At 41.9% G+C, this 14826-nt stretch overlaps 1 protein-coding gene across 1 annotated transcript; it reads right to left on the bottom strand.

Annotated features, from left to right (window-relative positions):
- Positions 1–8883: 8883 nt before the first annotated feature.
- Positions 8884–12946, bottom strand: CCR3 (CRINKLY4 related 3). Its single transcript, XM_086516116.1, has one exon. The coding sequence runs from the start codon at positions 12368–12370 to the stop codon at positions 9389–9391; it is 2982 nt and encodes a 993-aa protein (XP_086372242.1). The 5' UTR covers positions 12371–12946; the 3' UTR covers positions 8884–9388.
- Positions 12947–14826: the final 1880 nt, after the last annotated feature.

Here is a 14826-nt window from a genome sequence, read left to right as displayed (position 1 = left end):
ATCATCACTAGCACGCATTGGTAGATATCTCGTGGGGTGCACTATGTAATCATATTAATGTAAAACGTGAATTCGAAAGGAGGGGTTTTAAAATGCATAAAATTTAGGCAATTTAACAGAGATACATTAAAATAAGGGGTTTTTATATTCAATTTTGAAAAAAAAATCCTAAGGGTTCATTTTATTCATTTAGACATGTTAAAAAAGGGATTTTTTTAATACCCCGCAAACTCGCATTATATGGGGGGTATTGAACGGTGAACCCCCCGAGGTAGATATGAGATATTTGCCAATCATGGTATGAAAGTCGGACTAAACAGACTTGGTCTACCTACAAGAGTGATATCACACTTATCCATTTAGATCACTCACCAGTGATTCACACTAGACCATTGTACTAGTTTCCCCTTATGTTATATTTTTCTCTTTTATGCATTGTAGAATTTTTATTTTAAGTTAGTGAAGAAGATGAAGAAGAAATTTTTGCATGTATCTTTGTGTGTGTGTGTGTGTGTGTGTGTGTGTGCGTGTGTGCGCGCACGCTTGGAAGAGATCAAGCTCTCTCCTTCTCTATCTATTAACATGGTATAAGAGCTTGGTTGTGTCTAAAAAGCTTGGAGCAACAAGTGTGAGTAGTAAAAGAAGCAGTTTTGAGAATCTCAAGAGTCGTCACCAATCAACGTCCAATCAAGGTGCTAAATTTTTTATCCGGGCGTGTTTTGATCCCCGTTATGGAATTACAGTGTCTTCGCATGTAGAAACACAAAGGTTTTGGTTTCTGTAGATCTACATATTAGTGAAGTAGAGGGTTCTATTTTGGCTACAGTATTCGCAAATACTGTGACCATGTGTATGTACACATATGATGGTTACATGTTGTAACTTATTGTTTTTAGCAGGCTACAAAGAGATAGTGCAAAAAGTAGTGAAGTTGTGCAAGTTTGTCATCGAGCAATGATGGACTTAACCAAACTATCAGTGAGAACTTGGACAAGAAAAACTTCCATGTTTGAAATTTAGAATGACCAATTTTCTTATGGGTAAATATTATTTTGAGTACATTGATCGAGAGTGTGAGAAAGCACCAATGTTACAAGACCATATGAAACTACTATACATATATAGGACTTTAAAGATTGGAATTAGGGATCTTGGAAGGTCATGCATTGGCTTTTCATAAGTGTCTAGAACACTATGATTGGGCACATACAACGTGCTCATACCTCTAAGGACGCTTGGGACACCCCATTGTTGTTAGATATGACCATGCCCTATTGTTGAGCTCAAATCTGCTCCACCCCTCAAGCCCCCATGCTCTATGATGCAAGTATGAAGCGTTCTCTCTCTCTCTCTCTCTCTCTCTCTCTCTCTCTCTCTCAGACGCACACACGCACGTGTGTTGCCTTCCAGTCCGTCTCAATTTTGAAGACGTTTTTGCCAGGCTGCGCCAGAGAGAGGCCATCGGTGCACATCAAAGCAGCCCCAACAAATGGAGCATTTCGACTGCATGTGTGTGTATGAGAGAGAGAGAGAGAGAGAGAGAGAGAGAGAGAGAGAGAGAGAGAGAGAGAGAGAGAGAGAGAGAGAGAGAGAGAGCAAATCGTAAGCATATTAGAGCTCTTCTCCCTCCATGTCATCACCCTTTCTGAGGCTTTGTTCATATCTTCTAACATTGGCTTAACGCATTCGACTTTTGTCCTTGCAGATCAAAACAAAAATTGTTGTTGCTAAGAGTAGTACCTGAAAGCATTGGGGAGGAAAATATTGTATCAATATGAAAGCTTCTTACCACATAGGAAATTTTTTTTTAGTTTCCACAGAGTTCTAGACATTTATGAGCATTTTTTTAAAATTTTCTTACTCGGTTTTGGTTTAATGTTTAGAGATCGCCTCTCATAGCTTTGCTTTGTGTTGATTTTTAGTGAGTGTTTAGTGATGAGAGTTGTGTTTGTCTCCATTTGACAGCGTCATGTTCTCTGTTTTGATTATAGATAAAACCTACAATATGAACTTCCTATACCTCTTTGTTTCACTTGCAATTCCATGTTTAATGGCACCTGACGACAATGGTTCCAAGCGATGCTCTAGCTCCCTATCCTACCTGAACTACTCACGAGTCGTGGATTCCATGAGTCCAATCTCCCAAGAAAAGAGAGAGAGAGAGAGAGAGAGAGAGAGAGAGAGAGAGAGAGAGAGAGAGAGAGAGAGAGAGAGAGAGAGAGAGAGAGAGAAATATTTGTGTTCATGGTGTGCATGTCGAGGTGTGAGGTGCATTTCTCATTGGCAGGTTTGTGTGAGTTGCGCTTCCTCTAGCTGTATATATATGAGTCAGCTGTGTATATGTGCATGAAAGAGAGAAAGGTAGACTCTAGAGTTGTATGTCATATGGTATGCACGTCAAGGAGAGAGAGAGAGAGAGAGTGGTTGGTGTACTATGCTTTTACGTGGCGCCTACCAACTCATGAGAGAGAGAGAGAGTCGTGTCTTAGGGTATGTATGTCGAGGCACAAAGAGCAAGACTGGTTGGTGTACCGTGCTTTAGAGAGGGGCAATTGTTGATTAGCCATGTGTATGGTAGTGGCCGTGGCAATGGTGTGGAGGTAGCGTTCATGGGCAAGTCTTTTCAATGGTGAACTATGTTAGTGTGTGCAGGTCTAAGTGTGAAGTGTTAGAGCAATGTTTGTGTGTGTAGTAATGAGAAGAATACGAGGAGGGTATAGTGATATATATGTAGGAGTGGTAAGAAGTTGGTTTTGCCGCACCAACTCACACTTTCGGTCCCTCCCCTCGAACAAGTGTCAGCACGAGCTTCATCTGAAAAATTTTGGACCAGTGCATTGTGCAAGGTGACTCCGACGTTAGGCGAGAGTAGTCAACACAGTGCGTGCGAGAGAGAGAGAGAGAGAGAGAGAGAGAGAGAGAGAGAGAGAGAGAGAGAGAGAGAGAGAGAGAGGGGGGGGGGGGGGGGGGGGGGGGGGGGGGGGGAGAGCTGTTGGCTCCACCTCCTAATTGGGATGTCGTCTCTTGAAATGCACTAATTACGGGATATGTCCAACTGGACAGGGCCAAGAAGCTTTGTGCTATTTTTGACAGATGTGAAGCGAGCGTGTCTCTCCCGATGCAATCACATTCGCTTGCATCTTGAAGGCAAACGTGGCATGGAGAAGGGGTATCACAAGCAGATCCACTCGTGTTTCTTCAAGCTGATGGCACAACAAATAGCACATGCACAAAGAGACGCTCAAAGAGAGAGAGAGGGGGGGCTGTAGAAGGCGGCGCCGTTTTACTAGTTCCAATAGAGATGATCACTTTGTTGTTGACCATTGAATGGTCGTTTTCAAAAACATGATGGTTCCTAGACTTCCACACTTGTTTGAGATAGCAGAAGCGGACAATTTGAGTGCATATTAGGATGGCTTGGTTTGTCCAAAACTTTCCTCCTATAAGAAGGCCGTTCTTGAAAGTAGTGATTTTCCGAGTCTTCTTGCAAACCTTGCCATCAAAGCCTCGCATAGTAGGTCAATGAAGGAACAAGTGAAGGGATCCTCAACAGCCGCTTTGCACCCTGAGCATCTATCGAAGCTTATGCATCTGGCTGCTATCTTGATCACAATAGGAATAGCCCCCCATATCACCTTCCATAGTAAGATCTTCACAGTCGGGAGCCATTGAGGGTCCTAGATGTTCCTTATTACTGATGCCCATTTGGATTCAGTCCACTACGTTTGCCACTGCTTCTTGAGTGGGGAGAACCAATATGGTTTGAACAGAAGATTGCAATAGATTTTTTTTGTTTGCAATCTAATGAAGTTTTTATGTTCGAGCAGTATCAGAATTTCCAATCATGCGTCACCTCATAAAGCAGCAGAGATTACGTACTCATATTTTTTTTCATTTGAAGATGTTGCACAAGGGGCGGTGAACCCACTGTGGTTTGATGCTTAGCCTTGAGGATTCAAGAATTTCCATGGCAGGGCTTAAGCTTGATTTTGAGTATTGCATGCCAATTTTAGTGCAGCTTCGTTTCTGGGACTACAGCAGGTGAAGGAATCTGAAAGGATTTTGCCTAATGAAAATGAAAACGAGCTATGTATGGTCAAAGAACAAGCTCAATGCAAGGTATGTATGTGGGTCTAATTTACAAAGTGGTTTTAATAGGTCGAATATTATAAGGGATGAAAGAGGAAAAGGCAATGAAGACTCCGTCATAGGATCTACGACAAAGAACTAGGCACACACGATGCGAGGTAGGCTCAGTCGTTCGATTTTACTCAGGCGTGTTTCAGTTTACCTTTTTTGTCCTAGTTTACTTTTGCTTGTGTACTTAAAATGCATTTGATTCCCACCATGTTCACCATACATGCATGTGAGGGTTGGATAGGCCACAAGCCTTGGACAATGCCCACCAAGGTTCAAATCTCGTGAGGAACATTGAGCGCCACATTTTTTTGAACCGTCCAATGCCCTCTAGATTTGTATGCACAGTTGTCCACTGTCAATCCCACCGTTTCACTGAAAAATAATAACCCGTTATCGAAGCCAAGCCTCATCTATTTTTCTTTCCTAAGTGTTTTTTGAGGCATCATTGTCCAATGCCCTCGAGATTCCTGTTCAGAGTTGTCTAGTGTCGATTCCCACCGCTACACTTCATTTAATAGCCCGTGGCTTTTGTTCGGCATAAACACCCCAATAATAGCCAAAAACTGTAAAAGTTTGGAATAATACATACATGTCCTTTTATAATTTGAAGAAAATTGTGTTAGACTGCTAGTTCTGGATCTTCACTCTCTCAAAAGTTGGTTTTACAAAAAAAAAAAAAAAGAGGAAAGAGAACCAATGGAGACATAACCTGGTCTAAAGTGTAAATTTTGCAATTAAAAATGACAAATCTTGATTGTGATTTCATCGGCCCTTAATTTTCAAGGTTAATATATGATTTTGGTTTAAATCTCAATAAATATCTCACAAATCACGGCTTGACCTTAAAAATCAAGGCCAACAATATGGTCTTTTAAGAGAACCGCAAGAATGACTAAGGAAATTTCAAGCAAAAGATCATCTATATACACAATTTCTAAAAGCCATATAACTTTTTGGCCTGCTAAAGGCCTTAGTACCCAAAGGGTGAAGGTAGTTCAATTTTCATTGCAAGACAAGTGTCCCTAAGGGGCTCAAAAGTCTTGTGAATAAAAAGATATTCTCAAAAGCTACCTTTACTTTTTTTGTATGCTTGAAAATGACTTTAGAGAAAAAAGATTAACCAATATCTCCATAGGAGTTTCATCCAGTGCTTGAGAAAGTCTTTTTTTCTCTTATACAAAAGCAAATTGGAAATACTAGTAGAATTTGCAAGTTGTTTTAACTATATATTAGTATGTTTTATCTAGCTTTCTAAAAGAAGCCTTGGAGAAGTGTTGGGTTAGGCATACTTTCAATGTTTTCAATGATGGTTGAGACTTACATGTTATTTTGGGTTTAAAGTATTAAATGGATATTTGTATTTCACGTTTCATTTCACTTCCTCACATGGTTTGACTTCTCTTGCATTCTATTCTTTGGAATGATAAAGTGAAGCTTCACCTTGCATAATTCTAGTAAGTTCTATACATATATATATACACACACACACACACACACACACACACACACACACACACATATATATATATATATATATATATATATATATATATATATATGTATATGTATATGTATGTGTGTATGTGTATGTGTGTATAAATAGATAAATAAATAAACAAATTAACATATATAATCAAAAGAACTCATTAACATATATTATACACATATTTATACACAAACACACAATAGAAATATGTGTGCATATATTATATATAATATATGTTTATGAGTTTTTTTATTATATATGTTTATTTTATTTATTTATCTATTCACACACACACACACACACACACACACACACATATATATATATATATATATATATATATATATATATATATATATATATATATATATATATATATATGAGCAAACCATGGTAAAGAGAAGAAAAACCGGTGCAATGATATCAAAACTTAGTTCAAAATTTTGGCTAGTATTTTTGGTTTACTTCTTTGCGAACAGGACACTCGATTGCTTAAGAGACATTCCTGAACATTGCTTCACCTTATATAATTATAGTTAGACTTAACCTAATGATTTTATCACTTTCTTATTGTTTTAGAAAGCCATCGTGACCTTTTCACTTGTTTCTCTTTACACATCCTTTGCAACCGGCTAATCTTGATTTTCAACCGGCTCAAGGCTAAGCTCAGGCACACCTTTCTCGAACATCGATTTGAGGTATTGATAAAAGATCCTTTCATTTAAGGATTCCAAAAAAATTCATTTCAGTAAATTGTTTTATTAATTTCTATGATTGTCAAATCTATCTTTTCTTATAAGAAAGAATATTTTTTTATTTTTAATGTGTTGTTTTAATTTACTTTGTTTTTATTTTATTTTGCTTCAAAATGTTGATTTGCAATGTACACCTTCTACCTTATTATTTAAGTGGGGCCCTTTGTAATATATAAACCATTTGTGAGTAAGGAGTATCAGTTAAAAGAAAATTAAAAAATGGTCCATTAGTGGACATGACGAGAAGATGCTTGAGGAGATTTAGACGTAGAGGAGTGAAGAGGGGGAGGCAATCCACGTGGAGGCCACGCCTCCCAATTAGGGATCTCTCTCTCTCTCTCTCTCTCTCTCTCTCTCTCTCTCTGGGCAGAGGCAGGGATGATTCATAAGGCACAGGTGAATAGAATCTCTTCTTCTTCCTCCTCCTCTCTCTCTCTCTCTCTCTCTCTCTCTCTCACACACACACACACACACACACACACACACATACACACACACACACACACACACACACACACACACACACACATCATCAGAGAGCGAGGTAGGGACGCTTCATAAGACATAGACAAATAGAATCTCCTCTCTCTCTCTCTCTCTCTCTCTCTCTCTCTCTTCCTCGACACAAGCATAGTCGAGATAATGTGGGGGGATTGCTCTTTAGGTGCAAGTCCATGAATGGCACGGGAAGCTTAGGTGCAAACTCGTAGTAGCAAAAGCGGATTTGCATGCTCACAAGGACTCGTCGAGAGGTAGGGAAGGGCAGCACATAGGAGGGAGAAGGTTTTGGTGACACGAGCAAGAACTGAGGGTTAGGCAATGAAGAAAGAGGGAATCTTGAAGGGATCTCAATTAATGTATTTTATTTTAGGCGAGCCAATAGATGCCCCTTTTTTAAAATAGATGATACAGTAGAAGCCCCCCTTAACTTAGTGGGCCTTCGACCTCTTCACCTTGTTTATGTAAAGGTAGGCATAGCTCTTTAGACTTTTGACCTTTTCATTTTCCACATAATTGGACCTACGCTTCCTTAAGGTATTCCTTGTACCCTTCACTTTTCCATGTCTGCATTACACTTTTTATTTTTTGAGAAAATGTGTAGACCTATTCCATCTTTTTTGCTATTTGATAAGACCACTTTAAAGACTTTGAAGTTTGCACTTTGAGGGTTTTCAATTGGTAATGTAGACCAAACTTAATGTTGAACTTTGAACGGAGAATGAGTGTGAATCTAATATAATATTTACACTCTATGAGCCGAGTTCCCTCCATTATGCACTTAAAAAATTTCTAGTAATTAATTTAAAACGTTTAAATACTTGCTAGTAGGGTAGGGGGGGCCAAATCAAATAAAATCGAAAATTTGAAAGAATCAAAATTAGATGCGAGGGGAAATTGTGTCCAATGATGTGACACTCAAACCAAGAGTGTGTGTGAGCGAGGCATCGGGTAGATGAGCAGGCTGAGGGCGATGGGGAGGAGGCACGCAAAGGAGGTAGGTGTCGGTGACGGGAAGGCGAACGCAGGTAGGACGGCCGACAAACCACTAGAGAAAGGAAAAGAAAAACCTTGCTTATAAAAAGAGGCAAAGGGTTTTTCGTTTCCTTTCATCTCATTGCATAAGGGGAGACTCCAACTCTCAATTCTCATTGGGTAGTCTTGTTCAAGTCCTCTTAGGCTAATACCAATCTATATTTTTTAAGATCTTGTTTCCCAAGTACACTACTAAAAGAGGGACCCAACCAGAACAAAAGAGGGACCCAACCAGTGTTCTGGAAAAGTGTGCCTCAACTTAGCCTTGAGCCGGTTGAAAACTCAAAACAATTACCAATCGAAGGGAGGGGAGGAAGGGGAAAATCTGCTTGAAAATTTTCAGAAAATAGAGTCAAAAAAACATTTGGTTATTTTTTAAAATTCCTCTTTGAATCTACCCTAAAGGGAATTTTCCATGTTTGCACAATTGATTTTTCTGGAACATTGGACCCAACCCTATGAAGCTTAAGAATGGCAAGAGGCTAGGAGCCTAGGGGTCAAAACTCTTCATCCAACTTTGCGGAAAGGCCAATCCCACCGAAAACCAACTTAAAAAGCTAGAATAGTGTGTTATTGCTTTCAAAGACAGCCAGCTTCTTTCTCCTAAACAAGGTGAAACCTCACGTATGCATTTCAAAACAAAATGTAAAAGAAGTCAATGTAGCGCTTTAGTGAAGGGGTCACTGAGGAAACAAAGAAAAATTGCACACCATTCTCCCTACTCCTCTAGGGCATCTTTTAACATGCCAAAAACAATCCATTGTCCCATTGCATGCTTACTTAAAGAACCCACACCCATAGAGCACATATGCACCCCTCCAACCCTACCGTCCATCCGTCCGTCAGTGCAACATGTAAAACAAGATTGCAGGAAATGGCACTTTGTGATGCATATGTTCTCTTCAGTGCCAACATCCCACCTTTGTCTAAATATGCTGCTAAAACAAAATGGTACATCAAGAAGTCAAGAGAAGTAATTCAATCTTCATATTTCTCTGTAAGTGATGGGGAAGCCTCACAAAGCAAAATCCATTTACAAAATAGCACCCTCTTATTTGGGAGCAGAATGTTTCTACCTAAAATATGAGCTTCTATGGCCATTCTTCCAAAAAGAGAAACCAGGCATGAGTGGCCAGTGAGCAGGGGTAATCCCAACTACAGCACAGAAGCACATTCTTATGTCTTGAATATGATGAAGCAAAATTTGGGTTACAAATGATGGTTAGCAACTGGTCATACATGAATGTAGCACCGACTTATGGCAGCTATTGAAACATCTTGGAATGATCAGAGTGTACAATTCTTCACATACAGTGCCAACCCAAGACTTCCCTCAAGAATATCAAAATCGAGAGAGAGAGAGAGAGAGAGAGACTACAACCAAAAATTTTCGAAGATGTGCCTCATGTGACACGGTATCAGACTCGCCTTCATGTAACATGGTATCAGTCTCATCTTCATGAATTTGCATCGACTACCCATTGCTGCCTCTGACTGAAGCTATGGTCTCCATGGGTTCAGATGACCCTGCACCGCCACTTCCACCGTATGTGATATCACTCATGGCCTCAACGGGCTCCGTGCCTCGATCACTAGCACTAAGCACATCTGGAGATGGCTCATTTTCACCTCTACTGGTGTCAAAAGTCCTCAAAGCCTCCCGCCCACCAGCACTACTTGTTGCCTCCACAACAAGCACAACAGATGATGCATGCTCATCGTCTTTAGCAACAAAGGGAATAGATTCAGCAGTCTTTACACTAATAGCCTCCATTTCACCTACCAAAGCTTTAGAAGGTGTGGCTTCCAATTGTAAAGCCTCAAAAGGTACTGCTATGGTATCGAAGCCTTCCTCAAGAGGTTCAAAAGGGGTTGCATTGGTATCAAAAGGGATGACCGAAACCGAACCGATCGTTGATGACTGGCTTCGACTGCTTCCATTGCCTGTAAAAGCCATTGCCTCTTCCAAAACACCCACTATCTCTGTCATGGTGGGCCTCTCCTTTCCCTCTAGCCTTACACATTGAACTGCCAGTTGGGCAATCTTGTCCATTGCCCTGAGCTCCTTGGCAGTAGGAGCACCTGGCCTCTGATCCAGAACTGAGGCTAAATCATGATTTACTATGCTCGGCACGGCGTAATCAACTATATTTACAGGACCATGGCTCTGCTTGTGTATAGCACGTTCACCTGTGAGGAGTTCAAGCAGGACAACGCCAAAGCTATAGACATCGCTTTTGATGGTGAGATGCTGAAGACGATAATACTCAGGGTCCATATAGCCAAGAGTCCCAGCTGCCATGAGTGACAGGTGCGAGTTCTCACCCGGACCTCGTAAGGAGAGCCCAAAATCTGACACGCGGGCATTCCAACCCCCGTCCAGCAAGATGTTGGAGCTCTTTATATCTCTGTGAATGATAGGTGGGAGTGCATATGTGTGCAGATACTCTACTCCCCTGGCTGCTTCTAGAGCTATCTTTACCCTCATTTGCCAAGGCAGAACCCCATTTGCCCCCTTTCCTTGACCACTTCCATGAAGATGATCATGAAGAGTTCCATTTGGCATGTAATCGTATACTAACATTCTTTCATCCTCTTCATCGCAGAAACCCACCAAGCTTACCAAATGCTTATGATGAAGGCGCGATAAAAACTCCAACTCAGACTGATAAGCACTTTCTTTCTCGTCCATGCTCCTCTCGTTAGCTACCGTTTCTTTCTCCCTTCTCTTTATTGCCACCTCGCGACCATCCGCCAGCATCCCTCTGTACACTATCCCAAAGCTTCCTGCAGCAATTATATTTTCTTCAGAGAAACCCATTGTTGCGGCTGCCATGTCAGCTGTGGTAAAGGCTTGAGCTCTCCCTGTGGTGATGTCTCCCCTACTTCTTACTGATGACGTTGAACTCCTTTGCCTTTTCATAGACGATGTGGAGCTTCTTTGCCGTTTCATGGGGACCGGCAGTGGCGAAACTCCTATGTTTCCTATAGATGAATTGTGTACTCTTCCTTGAGATCCATCAAACGTGAGACCCACAGGCCCGTAACACTTTGCCCAGACACACCATCCAATAGTTAGGATGCCGCATAAAAGGCCAGCAGCACCAAGGGCTATAAGCACAATGAGCCCTTTGCTCAATCTATTTCTTGTGATAACCACAACTACTGTTGTGGTGGGAGACATGGAGGGGGGTAGAGTATTGATAGGCGGCGTTGCAAACAATGTGCTACACGTGATGTCATGGTCGGAGGTACATTGATCTGTTTGAATAAAGGAACTCTGACATCCAATCCTGCAAGGCGTACAAACATACAACTCCGAGCTCGAGCAGAATAAGCTGCTTGAGAAATTACTACTTGACTGCTGAAAGCTCTTTGAGTCGCATGCTGAACTGGTGCATGCGCTCGGTACCGTTGTCCCTAAAGGTAGCAAAGTGCCATTGCCAAAAAGTGCACCCCAACACACAACGGATGAGTTTCCAAAGAGAATTCCACATGTGAACGAATCCCCTGCAGAAATGGTCAAAAACGAGAGATTTGCGGGGGACGATGTGCGGGAAAGACTACTATCACCCCAGCATACGACATTGCGGGTGAAGGCTTCAATCCCACAGCTATGTCGCTCACCTAATGCAAGAGAAAGAAACTGCATCCCATCAGGGACTTGCAATTGGTCATGCGAGTTATCCCCCCAACATTGTACATTGAATGCCTCTGTGATGCCACATGCATGGCTGGCTCCTGCTTGGATTGCACTAAATGTCACGTTTGGAGGCTCACTTATCACAGAGTTGCCCCAGCATTGCGCCGTTGCATCAGGAAATTTTAATCCGCACACAAAGTCACCGCCTGATGCAAGTGCAGTAAAAGATTGTTGAGTTGGAGTGACTGCTTCTATGCTTCCATTCCTCCAGCAGGTAGCAAAGCTCCCATTTCCTGCCTGTGTAGATGCTTGCGACAATGCACATACATGGGACGTCCCAGTAACAATATCAGAATATGCCTCATTCTTGAGCCTTTTGGGAGACGAAAAATTGTCCGTGTTCCAGCAAAGAGGGCGACCTGTATCTGCGCGCACTCCACACACAAAGCCTTTTCCGCCCGAAAGTCCCAAGAATGAAGTTTGGGACGGAGACACACTTACAAGGGATGAGTTTGAACTCAAGCATTGAATGTTCTGCACACTGCCCTGCATTATGCCGCATACAGAAGCTCCACCATTACCGTCATAGCTGACTGCTATCGTGGCTATTGAGCCAAGCCCGCATGCACCAGTTGTGAGACAAGCAAAAACCAAGAATGCGTAAAGCACTGACAGGCTTCTTGCAAGGAAAAGATCACAAGGGAAGCCCGAAAGAATATGGCAGCAAAGTCTGTTAGGACGAGCAAGAGCACCTTCAGTGAAGAAAGTTGGAGCGTGCGCTACATCTGTGTAGCCATTTTCTGCAGCTTCCATCAGCAATCACCAATGAAATTAGATGAGCTCCTTAGGAGCACCATAGCCGCTTGTGAAGCCAGACGCAAAAAACATGAATAAGCCAAAGGGATGACAAGAATGTTAAGAGTGCAGAAATGGAGGGGAGACAGACAATATATGGCGTGGAAGAGCTGTAGCGGGTACCTGAACGTGGTCTGCTCTGACAGATAAACCCTGCAAGTGTGTGTTTGTGTGTGTGTGTGTGTCCGTGCGCGCGCGCGTGTGTGCACGGGCGGAAAACAAGGAAAAGAAGCAAAGATTGTGAATAGGGCACTCTTCTCAGAGTCTTCTGTGTATGAGAGTCTGTCTTCGAGCCTCGAACGTGATGAGATGAGCTTCCATCTCAGGCTAGCTAGAGGCCCCTAGCAGGAAGCAACACAAAGATTGTGCGCGCGCGCTAGTGTATGCGTGTGCGTGCGCGCGCGCGCGGCAGAGGTGGTGTTTTGTGTGCGCGCGCGCACTGACGTTTGTTTTGAGCGCGTGAGCACCGAGCATCAAGGCGACATTTGAGGGGAGGACTGCTTCGTATGTCAGAGAGAGAGAGTTTGGCTCTTTTACCGATTCGCAATGACTAGCACTAGCAGCGCCCGCTATGTTTTACCGAGTCGGCATTTCTCGTTGAGAAGGTCCGACGTTTTACGTGTCCAAAGTCCACAGTACATACTACGTAGTATGTACTCAGAGTGGCTGGAATTTGGGTGACATGGACCGTCCAATCTGTAAGGATACAAACCGGTGAACTGCGTGGGGAGTTATCATTTACACTCCCTTTGAAGAAGAGAGAGAGAGAGATCCCTCCGTTGCAGTATAATCCACATCTTAGTGTATAGTGGATCTCATAAGAGATTCTGTAGCTCATTGTTTAGCTTTTTGAAGCTAAGAGCCTTAATCTATGGCATCCTACTTAGAGCATCTCATGCCATATTATAGCAACATCCTTTATCTTATCCAAAAAAATAAAAGGCATTCTTAATTCAAAGATTCTCTCAAAAACAACAAAAACGATGCGTTAGTTTATAGCACGTAGCAACGGGCAATGTCGAAGCACGTAGATTTGTAACAGTATTAGCTAGGAAGGACGGATAAGAGAGAGAGAGAGAGAGAGAGAGAGGGAGAGAGGAGGAAGGACACTTTGAAGAGAAGAAAACGTTAAAGGGAAAATAAAGGAAAAAAGAAACACCTCTTTATATGGACGCAAAAGGTCTTTTTGACTTTCCATCTTCATATGTCTTTTGACTTTCCACTTTCATCATTCATCTGCCTTTTCATTAATATGTTTTGAAAGAATTTTTCTTTTTCTGAGATTAGAGAGACCTAATAGTCATCTACTAACATAATATGGCGGAAGGGTGAGCCCTTTACATGTGTCGCAATCTACGACCTGAAGGCTAAAGTCCAAAATTAAAAAAAGCCCCTTTGCACACGATAAAGAGGGGAGAGGGGGGGAGAGACAAAGGCCACCTTCGGTCGTACTTACTCCAAAAGAATCTCTGTCCATCTTGCCTAGATACCAGTAGTAACTATTTAGCATTGATTCCATTTGATACTCTCATCATGAAATATAGTTACAAACTATGCAACACATAAAAAGTCTTGTTACTTGAATAATAAAATAAAGTTGTCTCTAATAAGCATAAGTTATGCTGAGGTTTATCTAATTTCTTGCATTGAAAAGTAAGGTTTTATCTAATTTATCTAAGCACTGTCCCCAACACACTCATTAGGATAATACACACATACAAGAAATTATCTAAGGGCTTATGTTGAGGTTTAGCTAATTTCATGCAGGAGATCCAAAAAAGAGACTTGTCTCGTCTCTCATTCACATGTCTGCAACACAAAGAAGACGATGTCATCTCATACTTCAGATACATGCATAGGGTAGCCCAAGCCAGTCCTCGCTCCTCTCGCAATGAGTAGCAAATCACAATGCATATGGAAAGACTTCTCTCTAAGCAAAACTTGACATCCACTGTTTCGTAATAATTGTCTCACCGAGATCAAACTCTATCTCAGCTGAGGAATGAACGGCATATGATAAAGTGTGTATGATGCGTCCTTGGGGCAATGACAAACATATGTCACCTCCGTCCTCTATGTCACACATTGAACTATCAGCAATTCGCACACAACCAAGTCTTCCACTAGAAAAACTACTAAACCACTCACGTCGTGGTGTGACATGGAAAGCAACATCGCCATCTAGTAACCACGTTGGAGAAAGTTTGCTATCCATACACGTATCTACACGAGATATATTCGAGGCAAGCATGACAACACCGTCATTGGCATATACCACCATTGTAGTTGTCTTTCTAACATGTGTCGAAACCGCATGTGCATCTCGCATACATATCCTCTACTACCTCATGTGTCTCAAGCAACGTCGTCTCATGTGTCTTGTGTGACCACAATGCCAACATCACAAGTGCCAA

Source organism: Adiantum capillus-veneris, chromosome 7, assembly GCF_014529385.1.
Source record: "Adiantum capillus-veneris isolate H3 chromosome 7, ASM1452938v2, whole genome shotgun sequence".
Lineage (NCBI taxonomy): Eukaryota > Viridiplantae > Streptophyta > Polypodiopsida > Polypodiales > Pteridaceae > Adiantum > Adiantum capillus-veneris.
Note: the sequence above shows the minus strand (reverse complement) of the source record. Positions and strands in the feature narration are given on the sequence as shown.